The sequence below is a fragment of the Notechis scutatus genome, chromosome 9 (genome assembly GCF_049901735.1).
Source record: "Notechis scutatus isolate UNSWTSFEM ecotype Mainland chromosome 9, rNotScu1.2, whole genome shotgun sequence".
In the NCBI taxonomy this organism is placed as follows: domain Eukaryota; kingdom Metazoa; phylum Chordata; class Lepidosauria; order Squamata; family Elapidae; genus Notechis; species Notechis scutatus.
Window position 1 is genome coordinate 10,527,427 of NC_142017.1, and position 25,295 is coordinate 10,552,721.

The 25,295-nt window shown below is 43.5% G+C and overlaps 1 protein-coding gene and 1 pseudogene across 8 annotated transcripts in view; one reads left to right on the top strand and one right to left on the bottom strand.

The window, feature by feature from the left end:
- RIPOR1 (RHO family interacting cell polarization regulator 1) overlaps positions 1 to 25,295 on the top strand; it is a 117,200-nt gene that overhangs the window by 38,059 nt on the left and 53,846 nt on the right. Inside the window, exon 1 of one of the 8 annotated variants that reach the window (XM_087971542.1) lies at positions 17,793 to 17,973. The exons of 4 other annotated variants lie outside the window; for them this stretch is intronic. In XM_087971542.1, the coding sequence (XP_087827668.1) occupies positions 17,955 to 17,973 (19 nt within the window). In that variant the 5' untranslated portion in view covers positions 17,793 to 17,954. Of the gene's footprint in view, positions 1 to 17,792; positions 17,974 to 25,295 lie in introns of those variants that run through there. 3 more of the 8 variants (XM_087971539.1, XM_087971543.1, XM_026675947.2) reach the window with 3 other exon arrangements.
- On the bottom strand, positions 6,005 to 6,120 carry LOC148129827 (small nucleolar RNA U3; annotated as a pseudogene).

Sequence of the window (25,295 nt, forward strand, 5' to 3'; positions counted from 1 at the left end):
AGTTCCAAGAGGGGAGGGGGAAAGGGAAAGAGAAAGAGAGAGAAATGAATGCAATGATGATATATGGAGAATAGAAATAATAGGGATAGAAGATAGAAGATAGATTATCTATCGATAGATGAGAGACAGACAGACAGACAGACAGACTCCGCATTGGTGACAGAAAGAGCATCCGGCCATTAAAACACTGCTAGCTCCATTCAGTAGTCCAGACTCCACCCCGCAAGGGTTTATGTGGATTAATATTGTGAGTTCAATCCGAGGTAAAGGCAGATATTTCTCCCTCTGGGCACAATAACAATATATCTGCTTCACATTGGTGACAGGAAGGGCATCCAGCCATTAAACTGCTAGCTCCATTCAGTTGTCCAGACTCCACCCTGCAAGGAATTATAGGGTTGTTAAAAGATGATGATGATGATGATAGATAATAGATTGATATAGAGATAAATGAGATAGGAGGTAGAGAGAGAAAGTTCTCTTCCTGTTCATATGAGAATCTTTTTATGACTGTTTACTTTCTGCTTTGGGTTGCTAAGTCTGCATGTGTGTCGTTGAGAGAGAAGTGGGTGCATGCTTATTTTTATTCACAAGTTAACGATCTAGTGTTCATTGGCCAGGCTTGCCCCGGGGCCTCGATTTGGAAGCCAACTTGTCATCGGCCAGCCATGCACAAGTCACTTGGAGGCTGCCCATTGCCTAATCCTTGGCCTCGGTTCAGTTTTGTGTTTGTAACTGGCAAGTGTTGATTGTGTTCTGGTCTTTTCCTCTTGACTCTTCTCTCCATTGAGTGTCCTTGAATTGGTTGCTGGTACCTTTCCTTTCGGCTTTTCTTCCCGCTGCATTTTTAAGAGAATACAGGTAGTTCTCGACTTACAACCGTTCGTTTAGTGGCCATTCGAAATTAGAAAAAAAATTAGAACGGCCCTGAAAAAGTGACTTATGACCATTTTTCGCACAATAACTCACAATAAAAGTCTTGCAGTTGTGTATAAAGTTATCCCATGAGAATTTTATGGGTTTTGCTCTAAGTCAGGATGGACAAACTTTTGGGGTCACAGGCACATTTAAAAAAAAACAAAAACAGACCAAATTCAGCAACCAAGAGCAAGCCCCTGAATTCGTACCCACTACGATGAGAGCACCAGAACAAATCAGCAGTGGCCCTGCAAGAGATTGATTGAAGGGTGGAAATGTTTGGCGCTTTTACGAAATGAGCCCAGTGAATATGGGATGACCCACCTACGTATCCCACCCCAAATTTCACCTGGGAGCTTTGAGCCAATTGGAGAAGGAAGATAAATTATTTCCTGGAGACAGAATTCGATCCTAACTTATCGTCCCCGTCCATGCTGATGCTACGCAAATTCTTATGCCATGATAAAAATGCCAATTTCCCTCTCCTTTGTGTCTTCCAAGCTAGTTAAAGCTGATCCTCCAGCAAAGGCTACCAGGGTGCCTGAAATTCAATGGGACGGGTGTGTCCATCCTTGTTCTTCCATTGTGCTAGCCCAATGTTGGTGCAGATAGTTGGACAATCTCAAGCGATCTTCCATTAAGCAGCTTTCCTTTGTTAACGTTCCATGTGGTGTGACAGACGCCTCCGGGCCCTCTTCTCTTTTCTATCCGGGACGGATGGATGGGAAGTGGGAGATGTGGGAAGGAGGCGCTTCTCCTTAATTTCCTGTCTTAAATCACGTGGCTTTGGCCGGTTTCCATGGCGAAGGCAAGGAGGTGGGGTTGATGGGCGCTCTGGAGCAAGAACGCCTGGAAGACTTCAGTGTTTTCACTCTGTCCATAGAGTGGAACAAAGGAAATACCACAGCTGGATCCTGACTCCTCTCTCTCTCTCTCTCTCTCTTCCCCTTTCTGCTTTGCTCTTCCCCGGAGGACGTGGATATGTAAGTCTTCTTCCCCCACCATCCCAGCAACCGCAGAACCTTTGGAAGAAAGGGCTGAATGCCTTCATGGGACAGGAGTTCTGGAATGACGGGGTCCCTGGTTTTGATCCTCTGCTTCCTTCTGAACGGCAATTCTAGCGTTGTACGCGGGGTCTCTTTTGAGCTTGGAGCAGAGATGCTTCAGGAGCGGTGTGTGTGTGTGTGTGTGTGTGCTTTGTGTGCAGAGGGTTGGTGTCGGAAGCAGGCAAGTCCCAGGCGGTCATCTCTACCACCTGGAGGACACTGTCAAACTGGATAGGTGGAAAGCTTTTGTTGTGCTCTGCCTGGAGGGAATCACTCTGGCATTTGGGATGTACTGCATGCAAACATCTTCCTGGTTTCTCTTGAATCCAGGTAAGGGCACAGGTGTGTCCAACAAGGGGGAGGGCGTTGGGTAGCAAAGAACTTGATCTATGTTTTTAAAATCAATCTTGGCATTTATTGACTTTAAAAAAAAAGCCCAGCCCATTGGATTCTAACAGCTTTTTCTTTCCACCTCCCCCTGGCAGGAAAGAGGACAAGATCTGCACCACTAAAAGAGTGGAAATCTCAACCTTTTTTTTGTTGCCAAAAGTGTTCAGTTGCACAACTGTCCTCTCAACTGTCCTCTTTTTGTTTTCCTCCCTTCCTTCATGGGGTCAGGAGAAAACTTATCTCAGTTTTGTAATTTCCGGTTTGCATTGATTTTAAACCCCAGTGACCGCTTATTCCTACAACCACGTTTCTGTGTTTTTCTTCCTCCTGAGCAGGCAGTTGAGGCTGATCAGAGTGAAGATGATTTGATTTTTTCTTCTTCTTCTTCTGGGCGACAGTAGATAGAGAAGATCAGATGATTTAGCCACCAAGTTTCCCTCATGGGGATTTGTGTTGGGTGGGGAGACAAAATCCTGAGAGCAGACCAGTCTTCCCCATATCGTGGACAGCTGATTTGGCCCAGTGGTGAAGACAGCAGGCTAGAAACTGAGAGACCGTGAGTTCTAGTCTCACCTTGGGCATGAAAGCTGGCTGGGTGACCTTGGGCCAGTCACACAATCTCAGCCCGTCTCACCTCACAAGGTTGTTGTAGTAGGGAAAAAATGAGAGGAGGAAAGAGTATCAGATATGCTCACCTCCTTTAATTATTTATTAAAAAACAATAAAGGTGAGGTCTAAATAAATAAAATGAATAAATAAATAAGTAAAGCATGGTTTTTCATGTCCATGTATCTAACTCTTCTGCCTTGGTGGTGGGAGGTTTGAAATAAGATCATATTGTCCATTGAATCGAGTCACACAGTAATTTGAATCCAAGATTTATTCACATTCAGGGTGTAGTTTGAATATGGCAGTCCATTGCATCCTTTAATTCTTTTAATTTTTACACATTGTGTATAATTTTATTTAAAACTTTAAAAACGAAGGTGAAAGCAAATACAAACTAATACAGAGGAAGGAATAAAAAAAAGAGAAACTAGGGGCTAAAAGTGCAAGAAAGAAAGAAAAATAAGATAAAAGGAAAATAGAAGGGAAAGAAAATGACGTGAAGAAGTAGCTTTTGATCTTCCTTACAACAGTTTTAAGGACAATCATAAATTTACCTCTTTCTTTAAAGTTGCATCACGGCTATCTTCTTTCTGTAATCTATCTTGGATTAAATCAGAAGCACATTTTTTTTCCCCTGTTTCATGAAAAAATAAAGTCCAGAGGAGGCTTCCAATCAGCTATTTATCTTTTGTCTAAATCCAACTCATCCTCGGTTCTCATAGAAACCGTTATTGCCTTTGTCCTGAATTGGGGGAAGGAAAGATAAAACGCAACGGTGATATGACGGAACGTATTTCTGAAGGCAGAAAATCTCTCACCGCGAGAAAAATCAGCACAGGGCCGGGAGAATGAGCGAAGGACGCGTTTGATCCGCTATTTTGTTAAGGTCAAGGAAAATCTAACTTTGGATATGTCCGCATTTCGAGATTCAGGTCCCTTGGTGTGGTTTAAAGAAACATGTGTTTCATTAGTGCTCTTGATCAGTGTAGACACCAGCCATCGTTTCACGCCGCTTATCAATCCCTGATGAACCATCATGTGTTATTGGGGCACGCTAATTTGGGCCTGAAGGGCAGGATCTTCCTGTGCAACCGTGTCATGTAGAGCAGTGATCCCCAACCTTTTATGCCGCGCCCGGTACCGGCATCAGCTGGGCGCCATGCCCGGCACCGGCATCAGCTGGGCACCGCCATCTTTTGATGAAAAAGTGCTTCCGGTGACCTCACCGAAGCACTTTTTCATCAAAAAGATGGCGGCGCCACGCGCCGGTGAGCTTTTCCGGGTAGAAATGGCTTTCTACCCGGAAAAGCTCACTGAAGCGTTGGCGCTGCCATCTTTTGATGAAAAAGTGCTTCCGGTGAGCTTTCTACCGGAAAAGCTCACCGGAAGCACTTTTTCATCAAAAAGATGGCGGCGCCCAGCAACCAGCGGCCCGGTAGGACTTGTTCCGCGGACGGTACCGGTCCACGGACCGGTGGTTGGGGACCCCTGATGTAGAGAATTCGAAGCCTGGTCAAGCAGTTCTCGATTTTGAGGGGAACTTGTGGGATCGACTTGCCGAGATCCTCAGTTTGAATTTATGCTTAAAGACCTGATATGGCAACTTTTAAGTGGAAAACGGAGACTCTGAGTCTGGCGCATTTCTCACTGATACAGCAGGACGTTCTTGGTCTTTCACTCCTGGGGAGATACAAGGCTATCAGCTGCTGCATTTATAATCCTTACCGCATGCTTCCAAATGTGGCCTTCAGAAAATATTTTTTTTGCCACAGGTTTTTTTTTTTTTTTGCCTATCCAAAGGGATAGGAGTGTGTGTGTGTGTGTGTGTGTGTGTGGAGGGGGAGGAGAAAGAGATGGGAAAAGAGAAAGAAGAGAGAGAGAGAGAGAGAGAGAGAAAGAAAGAAGGGGAAAGAAAGAAAGAAAGAAAGAAAGAAAGAAAGAAAGAAAGAAAGAAAGAAAGAAAGAAAGAAAGAAAGAAAGAAAGAAAGAAAGAAAGAAAGAGAAAGAAAGAAAGAGGGGGGGGAGAAAGAGAAGGGGAGAGAAAGAGAGGGGGAACGAGAGAAAGAAAGTGGGGGGGAGAGAGAGGGAGAAAGAGAGAGGTTCTTTTGAGGTTCTTTCAAATAAGAGACTGGACTGCCATCAGTCAGAAATTGTGTAGGGCAGCGGTCCACAAACTTGGCAACTTTAAGACTTGTGGACTTCAACCCCCAGAATTCCTGAGCTAACATAAGTGGAGGATGAGTTCTGGGAGTTGAAGTCTACAAGTCTTAAAGCTGCCAAGTTTGAAGACTCCTGGTCTAACTTTTCCTCAGTCTGGGGATCCCCCAACGGGGTGGATTTCAACATCCAAAAATCTGGCGACGACCAGGCTGGTTTGGAATTCTGGGAATTCCTGAGGTCCGAACATCTGAACTGCCCCATGAAAATAGCTGAGATGCTTCACAATTGAGAGCAAGGGTCCCCAAACTTGGCAAGTTTAAGACTTGTGGACTTCAACTCCCAGAATTCCTGAGCTAACATGACTGGAGGAGGAATTCTGGGAGTTGAAGTCCACAAGTCTTAAACTTGCCAAGTTTGGAGATCTCGGATTTAGAACCAAGAAAATAAAGGCTGCATCTCAGTTTAGCTGGTGGTGTAAAGATACAGTGAGGCCATTGAGGATTGAAAGGGAGGGAGAAGCCTTTCTAATTGCAGCCTGACCCATGGGCTTAGTTCCACTTTTTCTTCTTTTTTGCGGTTTCTGATTTGTGGTGGGAATTAAGATAATAGGCCAAGCTTTGTTCGCCCGGGCTCGGGGTATTTTTTTTTCTTCCCCCCACCGCTCCAGTCTATGCCTGCCAAGAAGACAGCTGTGGGGAGAAGTCAAAAGTTGGTTTGTCTGAACAAATGTCTGTTTCCTGCTAAACATTAACCAGTTTGCTCCTGAGCGAAGGATGTCTTTTAGGATGGTTACAAAATGGAGGAACTCAGCTGATCACTTTTAGATTTAACAGAGTTGGAAGGGACCTTGTAGGTCATCTTGTCCAAACCCTGCCCAAGCAGCAGACTCTACGCCATCTCTGACAGATAGCAGTCCAATTCTTCTTGAAAGCCTCCAGTGTTTGAGTGAATTTCTCTACTTGGATACTATAGAAATGATCTCTGAAAGTATAGATATCGCTGGAGAAAGACACGAGGGCTAGACCAACGGATCTCTTGTCCCACTGAAGTTGTCAGTAGAGAAATGACGAAGGTTGATTTGTTTACTTGGTTTTGGATGAAGATACCGCGTTTCCCCCGTCTTTTATTTTATTTTTATTTTTTTGCCACCAAAAAAAAGGCACCAGGTCTTATTTGGGGGGGGATGGCATCCACTGACTTGCGCACGTCACTGGCCCCACCAGCTAAGTCAATGGGGGAAAGCCAGATTTGATAAACAACACTTAACAACTGCAAGGATTCATATAACCGTGGCCAAAAAGGTTGTAAAATTGGGTGTGATTCACTTGCTTAGCAAGGAAGTTCTGGTTCCAATTGCGATCATAAGTCAAGGACTATCTGTAATGGAAGCTTATCAGAATGAATGAAAAATCCTAAAAGGGAAATGAATGCGGGAAACTCTCTTTTACTGAAGCCAGAACCTGGGACTGATTTATACCGTATCACACAGTAGATGGTGGCTTCTGCAGTTTTTTACATAAATAAAACTCACCCTGCATGCAGAAAAATAGCAGAACCATTTTAATGTTCTTCCTCTCTGTTTTTTTGCTTTATTGTATCGCTCTCGTTATGTTAGTATGGAACAACTTTCGACTGATTTTGGATTTTTTAAAAAATGGAAGCCTTTTGCTTTTATTTCTGTATGAACTTTAAATGGTTCATGGAGGAAACTTGGCCTAAGGGGTTTAGTACAATTATCTACACAGGATTACGCTAAGATGTGCCTGGATGGTTTGAGTCTGTTTGATAAGTTTGCAAATTAAAATACAGAGAAACAAGAATGCAATACAGATTTTAACAGCTGTTGCTCATGGAATCCACCAATATTTAACTCAATTTTGGGAAACCGCAGTTTTAACAGGGAACCATGTATAAGGGTGTAACTATCTCATATTGTATGGAAGTTGCCATCTGTTATACTTCTGGCTTTTGCAAAGGCTGATTTTAAATATTCTCTGAATCTGAGTTCTTTTTCTTCTCCCTCCCTCCCTCCCCTGCTCTTTTAATGGGAGGTTTGAGAATAATTAGACTGCAGTCAGATCTTGAACTTTCAATACCACACAATACCACAACAGTTGATTATATGGAAGAGCCACGTGGATTCCACCAAGTGACAGCTTAATGAGGTGACATAATTGTGGCAGCGCTCTTGGGAGGGCGTTCCAGAATTGGAACTGACTGTTTTTGGAGTCCAGGGAGCTAATCAGGAAAGAAAAGGCTTGGCAAGCTTCCGGGTGAGTAACAGAATAACAGAGTTGGAAGGGACCTTGGAGGTCATCTAGTCCAACCCCCTGCTCAAGCAGGAGACCCTATACCTGTGATGGCGAACCTATGGCACTCATGCCACAGGTGGCACACAGAGCCGTTTGTGTGGGCACGTGAGTCCCAGCCAAACTTACCTGCACTGCGCATGCACACACCTCCCCGTTGATTTTCGGCCCATTTGAGGCCGTTTTTGCCCTCCCAAAGCCTCTGAAGCCTCCGGAGGCCGAAAAAAACGGGCCTTTCGGAAATAACCAGACGTGCTGAAACGGGCAGCCTCCGGGAGGGAGAAAACGGCCTCCCCAGAGCTCCAGAGGCTTTCCTCAAGCCTGAAAATGGGCATTTCCGGTATTTCTGGAAGGCCAGTTTTTCGGCCTCCCAAGGCTGCAGAGGCTTCCCTCAAACCTCCGGGAGGGCGAAAACGGCCTCAAACGGCCCGAAAATCAGCTGGGAGGCACACACAAGTGCAGTACAGGTAAGGGGCGGTGCGGGGTGTTGCACGCACATGCACGGGGGGGGGCATTGCATTGTGGGTTCCAGCACGTGCTTTCGGCACACCATAACGAAAAGTTCACCATCACTGCCCTATACTGTTCCGGGCAAATGGCTGTCCAGTCTCTTCTTAAAAACCTCCAGTGATGAAGGCAAGCTGTTCCATTGGTTGGTTGATCTCACTGTCAGGAAATTTCTCCTTAGTTCTCGATTGGTTTCTCTCCTTGGATCAATTTCTGTCCATTGTTTCTTGTCTGGCCTTCAGATTTTTTGGAAAATTGGTTGATTTCCCCCCCTCCCCTTCTTTTTGTCAGCCCCACAAATACTGGAACGCTGCTATCCTCTCACATCGTCTTTTCACTAGGCCAGACGTACCCAATTCCCGCAACCGTTCTTTGTATGTTTTAGTCTCTAGGCCCCTAATCATCTCTGTTGCTCCCCTGTGCCACTCTTTCCAAAGTTTGTACCTCTTTTTTTTTATATATATATAATGTGGTCACCAAAATTGGATGCAGTATTTCAGGCATGGCCTTACTAAAGCTTTCTAGAGCAGGAACCCAGAAGAGGAAATGTCGTCAAAGGTAGATGGGACTGTTGTGCCTCTTGATACGTCGCGCGAGACTGGAAGAAAGTCAGAAGCTGAAATAATAGGGGTTTGACTGGACCTTTTAGTTAAACGGAATATTACCCTACTTCAGGGAGCTGCTATAAGAATTACTGACGTGTACGTTGAACGTCTCCTGTTCTTAATCTTCAGCAGCTTGTGCGGATCTGTCTCGGAGCTTAACAGCTGTTTCCATTTTAGGATCATTTGTCTAATGACAGTCCATTTGGCTGCTCTTCTTTTGGATGTGTGTATTCTGGACATCTTTCCTCCCCGCATAGACCAGAACTGCCCGTGATGTGGCAATAATTCAAATACTATGTTAGCCTCAGAGAGAAAGTAAAATTAGGAGCAGTTCCATGCCCTGTACCTTCTGATACTGCAGACTCTTCTGATACTCCAGGGAGATTTTACCTGGATGGGGTGGCTTTACCAGCATAAAATGAGAAAGAAATAGAGATAGGGAGATAGGGAGTGGCTATGTTGCCTGGAAATTTCACTTTTCCCCACTTTCTCTACCTAGTTGTGACATTCTTGTAAAAAGTGAATGAGAACAAATACGCAAGTCACTCTGTTGTAAGCTTTTCCTAGTGTGCCCCTATGGTTTCGTGCAGTGGTATTCTGTTCTTGCACAAAGCATCCTATTTCTGACAATAGCAACTGCCTGCAGTATTTTTTTTGTTTGTTTATGTCACTGTATTTCAGGGCTAAGTAAAACAAATTAGATCCTAAGCTTGTCGGTTGGTTGCAGTAACTTGATTTTTTTCCCCCTTGCTGGCGTTATCCCTTCGGCTGAATCATTCTTGGACAGACCGTGGTGGTGCTGGATTCATGCTACTCTACAAAGTGTGGTTGACAAACTTTAATAGCTGGATTCTCATCCTAAGCCCGTGATGGCGAACTTATGGCACACTTGCCACAGGTGGCCCGCAGAGCCATTTGTGCCGGCACGCAAGCTTCAGGCAAACTTACCTCACTGTGCGTGTGCGCGCCCTACAGCTGATTTTTGGCCAGTTTGAGCCTTTTTCGGCCTCCCAAAGGCTTGAGGAAGGCTTCTGCAGGCTTCTGCAGGCTTCTGCAAGCTTTGCATGCCAAAAACTAGCCCCGTTTTGACACTTCCGGTATTTTCGGAAAAACAGGAAGTGACGAAACGGGGCTAGTTTTTGGCCTGCAAAGTTGGAGAAGCCTGCAGAAGTCTTCCTCAAGCCTTTGGGAGGCCGAAAAAGGCCTCAAACTGGCCGAAAATCAGCTGTGAGGTGCAGTGCAAGTAAGGGGGGCTGGGTGGGTGGGTGAGTAGGGATTGCGCACGCATGCGTAGGGGGCATGGGGGGGGCGTGCATTGCCTCCTGGGTGCTGGCACGCAAGCGTGAGAGTGCAAGCACGTGCACAATTTGTGGCACAGGAGCCCAAAAAGATTAGCCACCACTGTCCTAAGCCATACCGAACAAATCTTGCTGTAACTTCCTGTACTGATTGTTTCAATTTTTTTTTTTACTGCTTTTTTGTCATATGCACAACTGTCTTCCAGCGGAGGTTTAGAACAGAAGCTGGGAATGTGCTCCAGATTCCCTTATTTTGCTTGAGAGGGAGAATAAAAAAAAAACCAGCAATCTTTAGCTACATGAGAGATCTCCATTGAAATTACAGTTAGTTCTTGACTTACATCAATTCATTTAGTGACCATTCGAAGCTACCCTGGGCCTGAAAAAAGTGGCTGATGACCATCTTTCACACTTACGACCGTTGCAGCATCCCCATCCGATCAAAATTCGGATGTGTGGCAACTGACTCATCTTTATGATGGTTGCAGCGTCCCTGGTCCATGTAATCCGCTTTTGCCAACCTACTGATAAGCAAAGTCGATGGGGGAATCCAGATTCACTTAACAACTGCAGCAATTCACTTTAACAACGGTGGCAGAGAAAAGTCGTAAAATGGGGCAAAGCTCACTTAACAACTGTCTCCCTTAGCCACAGAAATCTTGGGCTCAATTGTGGACGTAAGTCGAAGAGTACCTGTAAAGTGTTCAGCATTCAGGAACGTGCTTCAATGAGGTGTGTGTGTGTGTGTGTGTGTGTGTGTTTGTGCACGCAGGAAGATGCAGTGAATGTCCTTGTCCTCTTAAGGCCATCTGCGGGGAGTTAGTAGGAAGGGAGGAAGCCAATTTGAACCCTTTAACCTTTTTCCCGCCCCAGCTTGGTGGCACTGCCCCCCCCCCCAGAGAAAAACTCTGCCCCCTATTTCAAATTATATTGTGTTTCTCTGGGTAGAATTTCACGGGTGAGAGTCCTGGGCCACTCCACTCAGAATAAATATAGGAGTAGATAGCTAATTAGCAGCTCCTCCAAGGCAGCTCCATAGCTAGCACTTAAAATAAATTATGCACCGTTGGTTTTTCTTGGAAAAGTCCCCTCCTTCTCTTTCTCCAACCCCCCCCCCACACCAATTTTGATGAGATGGGAGGAGAAGAGGGATTTGCTGAAGCTGCAATCTGTTCTGTCTCCCGCAGCTGCTCATGTGTCAGAAGCTGCTTTGAAGCTTTGCGAGTAGATCAAAGATATATATATTTTTTTCCATAGGCTTTGGATCTGGAAGCAGCCAATCCTTGTGATTACAGTGAGAGCTTCACTGCTGCATCCAAAAAAAATAGAAAATAAATAAAAGTATAAGCAAACATTGAGAGAACTTTATGCAGGGGTGCGGTTATAAGCTCTCAGCGCACATAAAAGATATAAGTGATAAATCATGATCATAGGAATCATTCGTCTTGAATCATAAGATACAACACTTAGTGATAGTCATAGGATGCAAATATCAAATCAGGTCCCGCTTAACGTTGTTTGGACTCAGCCAAGGTCAGGTAGATGCTGCCACCTGCTGCAATAAAAGTATTCAAGGACAGCATTTTTCAGACAGGCAGTAATTGTAAAAAAGAGAAGGGCTTTACGATGACTAGGTGTGGATTACAGTACCTACATTATGAGACAAACTGCCCAGAAGGTGTTTAACCAGTGATTTCTTAAAGCATCGTTTGTAGATAAACCCATAATTGGCTGGATTCATAATTATATTATGATTAACTCTGATCTGTTGAACAAATCACTGTCAGCAGCGTCCATATGTGCTATGCCATAATTCATAAATAATCACTTACATACCGGAATGCCAAATGTTCATACAAATGGGAGCTAAAACTAAACCAGCCCTATTATTGCTTTCATGTGTTATGTTGCATCATTATTTACATAAACTTAGTCTTTATGTCATGATTGCTAATCATCTCTGAAGAACAGAGTGAGCATCCCACATGACTTCACAACTTGTTATTTGCAACCCACCCAGTCTGTGTGAGAAAGTTTGTATATATTTTTCTTTTTAATCTTTAATAAAGTTTATTTTAAAAAAAGAGAAAGTTGGTTGCAAATTAGTTAAATTTTGCACTTGTGTGTCCATTTTAATGGGGAGAGGGTAGGTTTAAAAACAGGGTGATTGTAGTTTGGGTTTCACAATCTCTGTGACTTCAACGTGTCACCAGGTGACTTCTTAGAAGTTTGGAATTACAACTTGTGTCCTGAACCAGTGGGACATTTCACGCTATGCATCAAATAGCTGCATCTGCATACAGCCTGGTGGAACTCTTTGTTAGCACTGGAAAAAAATGTTACATGTGAAATTGCTTTGCTCAGGAAATGCGAAAGGGATGTTGTGTTTTTGATGTTGCTTATGGAACACAGCATGTTTCTGCTAGATAGGTTCTGATCACACCAGCTAAATATAATTTCCATGGTTGGTATTTTTGCCGTGATACAACAAGAGGGTACGGAGAACTCATTTTCCATTGGACTTGTATCAGATTGTCCACTTACTTTATGCTGTCTTTAAAGAGTCTGAGTTTTCTTAGCTTGTGTTTTGAGAACTAGTGATTAAGTCTGTAGAATAAGATGGGGAAGAATCAAGTTCATGTCCATTCTCAACCATGGACGTTTTATGACTTTGGGACTTTGAGTTCAGTCCATCTCACAAGGTTGGGTCACAGTTGGAGAAGGGGATGCTAGATATATTACCTGAACTTCTGAAATCTAACGAATAAATTCTTGGAACCAGTGGGAGAACAAAATAACTCTCTGGAGCAACCTAATTTTGTTTCCTTGGTGTCTGCTACAAATTTGATGTTTTGCTTAATTTCTGGGGCTCCCTCTATCCTGTGCATTGACTATATCCAGGATCAGTAGCACTGAAGTTACCTAGTTGGGTAATGAAACATCTACAAACCAAGACCACCAAGAGCAGAGAGCACCAAGGACGCCATGTTAGGACTCCCAAAATTGTCATCGCGTTTCAACTCTGAGTACTGCCAAAGAGGAACATTTTAAGCGGGCAATTGGAGAAGCAGCTGTAGTAATTACATTTAATTTTAATTCAATTGAAATCAAAATGAAACTTAATTTTAGCTTTGTCCTGGCCTCATCTTCTCAAAGTGCTGACTGGGAAAAGTGTGCTTTGGAAGAGCGGCAGCACTTAGACTTACATACTGCTTCATAGTGCTTTATGGCCCTCTCTTAAGCGTCTTCTCCTTTCCTTTTTCAATCTCAGCAATTTTAGGATATGTGGACTTCAGCCCCCAGAATTCCCATGCTGGTTGGGGAATTCTAAGAGTTGAAGCTCACACATCTTAAAAATCGCTGAACTTGCTGAACTTGCACCATGGCACAAGACCCTTGTATTTGTTCAGCCAACTCCAGCTAAACTCTCAAAATAAAAGGTATGGAAAGGAGCAGCTGTTTATGGACCACAAATATAAGGAATTTTTGTTATCTACAGGGAGCTTGCTTGGTCTTAAAAATTGCTGCACGTTCTGACTTGTGCGTGAATAAACATATAAACACAATAATATTCCTGGAATTATAAAGAAGAATCACATGGGATTTCTAATTATTTGCTGGCGTTGGTTGATGTGTAAGACCAAAGGATTTCTTTTTATTGAACCATGCCTTGACCCCGTGTACGATAATGAAAATAATTTTTGGTTTTTGGTGTTTTTTTTAAATTGGAGAACTAGTGTAATTAAATTTAGGGACTACTCAAGTTAACTAGAAAAATTGTGCGCATGAGGGAAGTCTATGAATATTTAGCAAGAAAAAGCTGAATATTTAAATGAAGAAAATTACATGTGATAAACACGCACACACATAAGCAATACCATACCAGTGATGCATAATGTATGCATACTATATTTTATAACCTACCGCATATTTAAGCCCGGGTCTTTCTTGTTTTCTGGCATGCATCAGGTCAACAATGATACATTTTTAGTAGCACTTCTCCTTCGTTTTCATTGTTTGCGAGCCTAGCAATATATTTTTATGTCTGAACATCTCAGACTTTTTCTTCTTGGTTTTCTTCAAGTTGCAACCTAAACGACGCAGGAATGGCTTTCCAAATGCTTTGATTCAGCTTTTGCCTGCCAGATGTTCTCCAGACATCTTGCACTTCATCCCCCATATTTCCTGGCCGTCTGGTGGATTAATTGTGAGAATTGAGATCAAGCACGTCTGGTGAGCCCCAGACTTTTTTCATTGGCCCTAAAAATGGCTCTGCAACCAAACCAGACAGACAACAGTCTTCAACAGATAATTAGAACTGCAGAAAAAAACCATGGCTACCAACCTGCCTTCCGTGGAGGACCCGCATAGTGCGCGAGTCAAAAAGAGGGCTGTGAAAATATCTACAGATCCCTGGACATAAACTGTTTCAACTCCTTCCCTCAAAACGACACTATAGAGCACTGCACACCACCAGACACAAGGACAGTTTTTCCCCCAAAAGCCGTCACTCTGCTAAACAATTAATTCCCATAAAACTGTCAAACTATTTAGTAAGACTGTATTACTATTCTTCTTCTCATCCTTCCTACTATCTATCCCCACTTATGACTATAACCGTGTTGCTTGTATCTTTACAATTTTATATTTTATTTGTTTCCTAGTATGATTGGATTGCTTATTAGTAACCTGTGACTATCCCTAAGGATTGTATCTTACAATTCTTGACGAATGTATTTTATTTTTTCCCTTTATGTACACTGAGAGCTTATGCACCAAAGACAAATTCCTTGTGTGTCCAATCACACTTGGCCAATAAAGAATTCTATTCTATTCTATTCTAAAAATGGTGAAAGGCTGTGACCTTTAGAGGGCACTGTGAGCCAGGAAGAGAAAAAGGGGCGCCCTGCTCCGCCTTCAAGCATTTCAGTGAACCCACAGAGCATTTTGCTGTGCCCTCCCGCTTCTTGGTTAGGGGAGACTTCTGAAGAGACTTTTGACTTAATGCTAACCTTTTAGCAAAAAGGTGTGTAGCCCTTGGTTGGAAACCCACAAGATTCCAGACGATCAGGTTTGTGGGGAGTCAGGGTGGGCCAGCTCAGCTATCTGTGTGTGGGGTGTGTGTGTGTGTGTGTGTGTTTAAGGTAGCACGGATTGCAAATTAGAAGCAACAGGCTTTTGTTTTCTTCCGGCTTTTTCTCGTGGGAGAACTAATCTTTGGAGCTTCAAGGAAACTTTGCTGACTGGCTTGTTTGGGTTTGCAAAGCTGTGGAATCGCTGCCCAGGTTGTATCGCGGTTTAACATTGAGTCTCTGCGATCTCACTACTTAAGGAGAAAGTCTCGGAAGTAGCAAAGTATGGGAGGTGACGGAGTGACAGAAGTGCCTTGAGTCACTTCCAGGACCGATGTAGATATTGTAAGTACTAATTCCCCTCTCCCTTCAAAGGGTTTGTAGTTGGCTGGTTGGACATCTGGTTATGGATGTTCATTTTGCGGCTGTGTTTATTCTTCCAAGAGTTTTTTTCCCCCCCGGTGCTTGAAAGGGGTCCATGTTTCTCTTCTGTCTGCCTGTCCATCCTGTATCTACACTTGAGCACATGCCCTCGGCCGAGAGATGTTTGTTTCATTGATCTGCTCTTTAGACGTCCTTTCCAACTGCAGAATAGCGCTTACAGGTTGTCTTGCAATTGCTGTGACAGTTCAAAGTGACCGTGGTGCTGAATGAGGAAGACTTCTGGCTGGTCCTCAAAGTTGCGGCTGTTGCAGTGTCCTCATGGTTACATAGTCACAATTTAGGTGCTTGGTAACCCACTTGCATTTAGCAATCGTTGCAGCGCTCCCTAGCCATGTGATAACCACTTGTGACCTTCTCTGCCTGCTTCCCTCAAGCAAAGTCATTGGGGAAGCCAGCAGGAAATCGCAAGTTGTTCCTGTTCCCACCATGCTTTCTCACCCATTCACTTTTCCATAGTGTCCTCGCCTGTAGATCTCAACTGTAGCTTTTGTCTGCCAGCCTGTTGTCTTCAGAAGCTCCGCCCCACCCGTGTCAGTCCAGGTCCTCACTTAATGACCTGCATGCTCCTGAGGTTACAACAATAACTGGGACTGCCATCATTGCCGTCACTAAGCAATACGGGTACTTGATGTTGCACTTTATGACCATATTTTGCTTAGCGACAAGAAATTCCTGCCCCGATTGCCATCGTAACCCGAGGACTACCTCTACTTCGAATTGTGCCTGTCTCAGTAAAACAATACTCATCTAATTCTATAAGAATTTTAAATCTGGGATCTGTCATTGTGTGCAAAGAATAGGAGTGGCATTTTATGGCAGAAATTGGAGACACCTGGAGCCCTGCCAGGATTAGCTCAATTGTACCTTTACACAGAAAATGAGCAATGACCTCTGAGTACAATTGATCCCTAATGCTGTTTTTTTTTTCCTTCCAAAGAAAGATAGTTTTTTTTTTCTTTTTGTGGATGACAAAGACTTGTCTTGGAAGGATTTTTGACAGAAGAGCTCTTCCAGTAAGGATTAGCAGCCTGGAAAAAGTTATTCTTGCCTCCTAATGGTTTCCTCTACTTTCCCCTTGACCTGTTGGCTTTCTCCAAAGTGATCTGAAGCATCGTTTCAATTCTATTACTGTTCTTCTGATGAAACGGGCAGGAGATCTAAGGTTGTATTCCATAAAATGGAGTATGGTGTGCTTGATAAGACTCCGGTTTGATTTTTGGCAGCATCTTGGATGGTCTGTGGTGGTATTCCCCGGGAAGATTTATTTCTCCCAGTTACGAAAGCAGAATTATTAAGAGAAAGATGCTGGGATTGTGCCCATCCCTAAAGTGGAGAACATTGTTCCTCATTCTTTATCCTATTCCTCATTCGTATCAGTATTAATGACTTTAATATGGGACTTTTAATTGAAAGAAGCAGAGCTGTTGCCTAGAATCCATTAAGGACAGTATTTCTCAATCTTTAACGCGGAACAGCAGCAGATCTTTTTCATAAGCGGTTTTCTTGCCCCATAAAATGAGCTTAGTTGATTAAAGAAAACAAAAGCGAACTCTCATTTTTCTGTGCCTCTTGAAAAGCCAATTTCCCCTCCTTTGCATGTGGTCACCTTAAGGAAAACCTTGAGCCTGTTGGCCTCCAAGGAAGATGATTAAAATTCTCAGAGGTCTCTTCCACACCTGGATCTCGTCCAGATGCATGCGGGGTCCAGTGCACTAAATCTGATAGGATATATGGAAGTTACACCTCTATATAGTTGAAAACCCACAGGATTTTCAATATTTGTATTAAAAAGAATATTAATAGCAGAAAACAAACAACTGGAGCACCAACAGGAAAAAGAAATAAAGGAATGTAAATAGTGGTTATACAGAGAGGAAGGAGGCGGAGAGAAGGAAGGAAGGAAGGGAGAGAGAGAAAGAAAAAGAAAGAAGGAAGGAAGAAGAAAGGAAGGAAGGAAGGAAGGGAAGGAGGGAAGGAAAGAAAATAAGAAAAGAAGCTCAGATACATTATGGTAACTAAAGTCTAAACATGGCAAGAAAAGGGGAAAAAAAACTAATTAGCAGGAAAAAATGACCCACATATGAACTATTGACTGTATATAATTCATTTGATCTATATGCTGGTAATTAAATATAGGCTATGTTGAGACCTGTGGCTTCGTCTTCTCGTTTTTAGAACGTTTAAAAAAACATAACCGTCCTGGATATTTTTTTTAAAAAAATCCTTAAAAATGAGGCAGGAAGAAGGGAAAAAAAGGTTGATCCGTGTTCTTAACTACGCCGGTAGAAGGCGGTGGAAAAATAGCAGCTTTTCCTGGGAAATCTTGTTCCATTCTCCCTTCTTCTGGCTTCCTTCACTGGCTTGTGTGGCTTTTTGACTCACCGTGGGAGCAGCAGGAACTCTGGTGATGTCAGGAAAGATGGGGAGGAGACACAAACTGTTTGGCTAGCCGGCCAGAATTTCTGTCTGCTACAGTTCCCGGGGACTCCACAGAGAAGCTGTAGCACCAGCATTTAGGACACCCCACTGCTGATCCTTGAGAGACCCCACTCTTCCTCCCCAGTTCAGGAGGATGGACTAAAGCCCCAGCTTCAGGATGAGAGGGAAGTGCAAAGGTAATGGTTGGCTCCTTAAAAAAAAAGTAGGAACCCCCCCCCAAAAATATCTCTTCATATAGCAACCTATATGAAGTCTAAATGCTGTTGCTATTTCAGATTTGCAAGGCTGGTGGATTGTCTGTAATGCTGCATGGGCATTTATTCCGAATGGTAAATACATATGGATGATTCTGCACCACTCTTAGTGTTAAGTTGTCTGACTCGGTGGGAATGGCTTAAATCGGGGGGAGGGGGGGCTGAAGAAGTCAGCAAGGTTCACACAGGAGAGAAGCCTCTCTTGCTTGAAAAGTTCTCCATTTGTACTGTTTTAGAGATACTTGTTACTTAGCGTTTATTTTGGCTGAAGAAGTTACTGGGCTGAGTAACGAAACGTCTCAGATTAACACACTTTGTTCCAGTTGCCATGATTTCTAACCTGTTTTAGATACTTTTGGCCTGGATGATATGAGTCTTCATTGAAACTATTACAATATATTTTGGGGGAGAAAGCCCTGCACTTGGTGTGGCAAGAGTTGGTACATTCCAACTACTCTGACTCCCTACCTAACTATATATATATTTTTTTGGACTGCAGAAGTTACTTGGATGAATAATGAAATGTCTCAGATTAACACACTTCGTTCCAGTTGCCATCATTTCTAACCTGTTTCCTAGTATGATTTAATTGCTTATTGTATCCTATGACTATTATTAAGTGTTGTACTTGATGATTCTTGACTCTTGACGAATGTATCTTTTCTTTTTATATACACTGAGAGCATTTGCACCAAGACAAATTCCTTGTGTGTCCAATCACACTTGGCCAATAAAGAATTTTATTCTATTCTATTCTATTCTATTCTATTCTATTCTATTCTATTCTATTCTATTCTATTCTATTCTATTCTATTCTAGATACTTTTGGCCTGGATGATTGAGTCTTCATTGACATATTGCAATATATTTTGGGGAGAAAGCCCTGCAGTTGGTGTGGCAAGAGTTGGTACATTCCAACTACTCTGACTCCCTGCCTAACTATTTTTTTTAATTTTGACTGCAGAAGTTACTTGGATGAGTAATGAAACATCTCAGATTAACAAGTTGCCATGCTTTTATCCTTTTTTTAGTTAGGATTTAAATGTTTTAATGCTGCAATAAGGCACCCAGAGTTGTTAATATTACAAGAAGGACAACAAATAAATCAATTAATGTTGGCAGTTTAAAATGCAGTTACATTATATTAGTATTGCGCTTAGTGGTATGTGTTTATCTGCACAGGCATGATATCGTTGCGAATCTATAAATTGCCCAGTGGTTGAAAAAAGGGTGTAGGAAAGAGTTGTTGAGAATTGGGTGGCATTCAAGTCGAATCTATTATTATTATTACTTTGGCTTCATAAAATGAGGGATGGCCAGATTTTGACCCTGAGGGTATTATTAGAGGCATTGGTTATAAGGCACTATCCTGCCTCTGGTTGGGCCATGGTGGGACACATTTGTCTCTTTGGGGTTGTAATACACTGTAAGTTTTTTACAGTGCTGATTCTGCCCCCCCCCCAAATATTTTTCTAGGTGTGTGTGTGTGTGTGTGTGTGTGTGTGTGTGTGTGTCAAGCCAAAAGCACAAGGCCACGTGGCAAAAACCTTTGGCATTAAAGCTTCTCCCATAATGGAGTTGTTGATATTCCAAGATGCCACGAGACGGGATCCATTCAGTGCCAGCTCTGCTGTGCCTTTTCCTCGGCCTTCGCCTGGATCCCTACATGATATTTAGTTGGGCTGCTTTGAAACGTTGTGGGAGTTCTGGCGATACTAGCGCAGCCCCATTCCTGTTGGGCGGGACAAGATCAGGTTGCCAAAAGTGCTCTTGCGACTAGCTGAGACTGATAGAATAGCAGAAAGGGGTTCGGGGCTACTCAGGAAATGCTTGCTTGGGGAGGTAGAAGGCAGAATAGCAGCAGAAGAAGGGTAGAAGGGCAAGAAATAAGACTTACAGATAGTCCACAATCGTAATCCATTGTGAGCCCAACGTTTCTGTTGCTAAACAAAGTTGATTAAGTCGGGCCTGTCTGCAAACTTTTTGATCAGGTTGTTAAAGAAATCATTACAGTTGTTAAGTGAATTGCGTGATCGTTAAGTGAATCTGGCCTCCCTCATTGTTTCTGCTTGTCAGAAGTCAACGGCAGAAGGTCACAAATGGTGGTCACACGACCCTGGGAAAGTACAACCGTCATAAATACATGCCAGTTTCCAAGCACCCAAATTTGGATCGGATGCCCATGGAGATGCTGTAATAGCAATAGCAATTGCACTTAGATTTATATACTGATTTATAGTGCTTTACAGCCCTCTCTAAGCAGTTTAGAGCACTGGTTGCCAATCGGGGCCAGGGACCACTGGTGGTCCACGAGAAAATTTTGGAGAAATGTCCCCCCCAAAGCAATTCAATCCAGGCTGCGCAGAAACACAAGGCTGCGCCGCCCACATGGCCCGCCCACCTGCCTGCCCCTACCCTTCACCCGAGCGCAAACCTTACCTTGAGTAGAGCCATGTGAGCTGGAACTGGAAGGCAAGACCGATGGCGGGTGAAGGAAATCCAACCCAGGGTGGCTTGTTGGCGTTGGTGGGAAAGTCGGTTCCATATTTCAGAGCTTCAGGAGTCACAAGATGGTCCTTTGGTCATCCCAGAGCAGCTCCTCCAGTCCATGGCAAGCCGGTGCACCCGGGTGGAGGAGCAGCTTCTCCAGGATAACCAAAGGGCCAGTCCTGTGACTCCTGCAGCTCTGGAATATGGAACCGACTTTCCTAACACCAGCAAACCAACGTCAGTGAAAATTCATATTAGTGGTCCGCGGGATTTAAAATGATGAGTTTGGTGGTCCCTGAGGTCCAAAAGGTTGGCAACCCCTGGTTTAGAGAGTCCGTATATTGCCCCCAACAATCTAGGTCCTCATTTGTATCTTAAAACAGTCACTAAACCAACAGTTATAAGTTGAGTATCTATAGTTCAGGCACAGGGCTAATTTCTATAAAGGGAAATTTGCTTTTGTCTGAATGTGTTATGCCTGCCCATCTTAAGGCTGGATGATTTATTTTGGGCTACGAACCAGAATTTGAACCCTGGGATTCTCTTCTCAATCCAGACTTATTTTATCTAAAGTATGTTGTGTTTGAACCCAGCATCATGTCATGTTATTTTGGGGGGTATTTATGTTCCCACCCAATTCACTGGCAGAGGAAGTGGAAGAAAAACAAGGCAGGGTTTGGATAAACAAGTGATGATTGCTTTCTTCATCAGCAGAAATGGACCGTGACAATGGCTTGTTGGACAAACAAATCCTGACTTAGGGTATGAGTAAGCAGAGCCCTTGATCTTGGGTCATAGTGAAGACTTTTTCCAGGAAGATCCATGTTCAGTTTCAATCATAGGGGGGGTTGCCTTTCCTATTCCCCAATAGGACCCATCCATCAGGATGGTCAGGATAAAAATCTACTTCCTCGTGGTTTTTAAAGGAAGATAGGGCTTCCTTCCTCTCCCCTGTAGTAGAGACGGTCCTTGATTTACAGCCATTCGTTGAGTGACAGATCGAGATTACAATGTTTTTTTTAAAGAGAATAAACACTGCATAAACTGTAAGAGCCGCCGTGGCGCAGTGGTTAGAGTGTGGTACTGCAGGCTACTTCTGCTGACTGCCGGCTGCCTGCAATTTGGCAGATCGAATCCCACCAGGCTCAAGGTTGACTCAGCCTTCCATCCTTCCGAGGTGGGTAAAATGAGGACCCAGATTGTTGGGGTCAATACGCTGACTCTGTAAACCACTTAGAGAGGGTTGTAAAACACTGTGAAGCGGTATATAAGTCTAAGTGCTATTGCTATTGCTATAAATGACTATGGCTTTAAGGTGGTAAAAGAAATATGAAGAATGAGGCATCCATTGGTGCATCAATTTTGCAAGTCTCTTGTTGGTTTTTTTTTGGGGGCTAACTAGCTAATTCCAGGGTTGTGAGCTTATATGACTCTTTTCCATGACTGCAGAGTTGGACACTGTCCACAGTAGACACGGCACTAAAAGTCATGTGTTTGTGAAAAGAAGAAAGGCATGTTTTTCGCTCCTATGACTAGACCAGGGGTGTCCAACCTTGGCAACTTTAAGACTTGTGGACTTCAACTCCCAGAATTCCTCAGCCAGCAAAGCTGGCTGAGGAATTCTGGGAGTTGAAGTCCACAAGTCTTAAAGTTGCCAAGGTTGGACACCCCTGGACTAGACGATTCTTGGAAGTGTCTAAACCAGGGCTGTCCAACTTTGGCAACTTTTAAGACTGTGGACTTCAACTCCCAGAATTCCCCAGCCAAGCCAGCATGGGAGTTGAAGTCCATAGGTCTTAAAGTTTCCAAGGTTGCATGCCCCCGAACTAAACTTTGTTGAAGTCGGAAAAAGAGTCTTCGGGAAATGCCTGTCCTTTATTTTTTTAACCCCACCTTGGAGAGTATTCAAGAGAGCTTACGTTATGTTGTACATGGTATAATAAAACATCACAAGGAAATAAGACCATTAAGGAGGGCTTGGCATCAGCACAAAAGAGTTAATAATTTGAATGGCTTTGGCACAGCCTGATGTTAAAGGCCCCTCTCTGTGTAGGAGTTAACCTTGGGGGAAGTTTTCAGAGCCTTTAAGCATAGGTTTCAAATGATAATTACTTGGTGATACCAGCAGGCAGAATTGGCTGAGGAACAATAATAAAAATAGTATTTGCAATCAGATGAACAAGGTAGGATTGAATTTCTTCTCAACCCTATCGTCCTTGCAGTTTGTTTTTGTGTATCCCCTTCCTTCTCTCTCTCTTTTGAGAAAGGGTGAGAATTCAGATAGCATTTGTATCTTAATCTTAACTCTCCAAGCAACCCATTTTTCAGGATATGTTCAGTAGCAGGAAGGAAGAAATTTTTGACCGTTTCCCTCTAAGAATCAGCATTAACTCTTTCTCAACACCACCCGGTTATGTTAACTCCAAATCTTTTATCATCCTGGTTGGTCGGGGACAATACAGTCTGTGATTCCAATGCAGTCACCGGCACAAGTTGATCATCCCCAAGGTGCCAACTGGACTTCCTTGGTTTTGAAAAACATCTTTGGAACAACCATGACTTGAACGACTGACAAACTCCATTGACATTTGTCCAAGTTGATCCCCTTTGGAAGGAGAATTCTAAGATACTGCCTTAAAGAAAGTCCTACCTTAGCCCTGGAGGTAGAAACCCTAAGAGGATGGTCTGCAGATCTAGGACTGACTCCAGAGTTGAGGAACAAAGTGTCTTCTCATAGACCTCTTATTCTGCCAGATATGCCTGATAATTGTGATTGGAGGCCTCCAAAACATATGGCTGTGTCAAGTCTACCCAATCTTCTAAAACTCAAGTGTTTGATCCAGAAGTCCTGTGGTCTTAACTTGCAATGTTAGGCATAGTGAGATGTGGAGAGTCAAGACAGGCCATCAGCAGAGAGTCCCATGAAGAATTGGGGGTGCTGGTAGCGGCCAGATGTTGGTGTTAGCCTTGCAGAGAAGATCTTAATAACTGGGCAGCTTCTGATGGACCTAGGGATTCTCAGGCCACCTGGACATTTCAGGTGATCAGATCCTAAACTTTAATTTGCATCCAGAAAGGAGTCTTGCAGAGCTTTTGAACTCTGCTGGCAAATTAAACACGGGGAAATAATGAACGTTATGATGTTGCAGTTTGGTGGCTGGAGATCTGAATTCGGAAAGAAAGCAAGGAAAGACACAAAGCCTCTTTCTGTTTGCTTGTGGACCGCAACCTCCAGCTGCTAGAACGGAAACCTCACTTTGGTTTCAGATCTGTGTTCTCCATGCCAGCTTTTTGGCAGTGTCTGTTTTTTCTCCCCTTTAGCTCCCTCTAACCAGTTCTCTCATTTTGTGTGTCTCATTTTGAATGGGCAGGGTGAGCTGTGCCCCATTTTTGTCCCGATAGTTAAGAAAGCAATCCAGGGCATGCTTATGAATCGATTGCTTTAAAGTTTCCCTTCATATTTTCTCTCCCTTTTCTCCTGCCCTCCTAGGAGGTTTCTCCCCATCCCCTGTTAAATTGCTAGTTACCAATAATAAACGCTGGCAGAAGTCACGGCAGATGGAGAGGCCTCTTGGCAAGGAGTTTCAGCTTTGCTGGCAGGAATGGGGCGCAGTCTCGTTCTGCTGCAAGGGAACAAACTGGCCTCCTCTTCATGTGAACCTGGATCTCTTTCACAGCTGTACCTGCATTATCAGACACCTGGTCCTTCTAGCCCACACGGGTCCAGATGTCTCTCACCCCACTGTGATGAGGATGATGTTATCCATTCAGTCATGTCTGACGCTTGCTAATTCTATGGGCCAGATTTCTTCTGATCTTACACTACTTCTTTAAGTTGTTCTGTCCTCTGCCTGGTGTCAGCTTTGATGGTGTCCAGCCATCGTGTTCTTTGGTGGCCCAGTGGTGGATTAAGGCTCACTGGTGCCCTAAGCACTGACAAATCTTGGTGCCTCCCCCCTCCTTTGTAAATACTGTACAAATGCAGCCATATTCTCAACTTTGTGGTGCCTCCTTTGGGCCTGGTGCCCTAAGCAGATGATTAGTCTGCTTTTAATGGTTAATATACTGTCAGAGTATATTCATGAACTGGAAAAGAATATGGTAAAAAGGTCAGCCAATGAATAGGCATAGCAACTAAAATAGCCAATGAGGACTGTTTTGGAAACTGAAACTAGAAGTAGCATAGGCTGGAAACTGAAACTAGTAGCAGCATAGGCTGGAAACTGAAACTATAATAATAATAATACTTTATTTGCGGTCACAGACCAAAACACAAGTACAACAAAAGAAGAACATGGAAAATTAATCATGAACAATTGGTCACCCAAAAACTTGACTAAGGGGAATTACAGCGTTCTCCTCTGATGGTTACAGCTCTTAAATTTTTTTTGGAAACCTGAGAAGTGATGTATGAGGAGCCATCCCCTAGACAATATAAGAACAAATTACTAACATTGGGTCTAGAAGGGTCTGTTTCAAGGAGAGACAGTAACTTAGATCTGCCTGCGTTGTACATAGGGCAATATAAAAGGACATGCTCCACAGGGAAACTGAAACTAGAAGTAGCCTAGGCTGGAAACTGAAACTAGAAGTAGCCTAGGCGTGGCTCTGTATTAAGCTCTACAACTCTGCAGCTATGTTGAGCTCTGAGTCTGTCTATTGAAAATGAAACTGATTGTCTCCTGCTGTGTGTCTTGCTTACCCGCTGAACTAAAGTGAAACTTATGTCTGTTTCTGAGCTGAAGCTGAGTTGC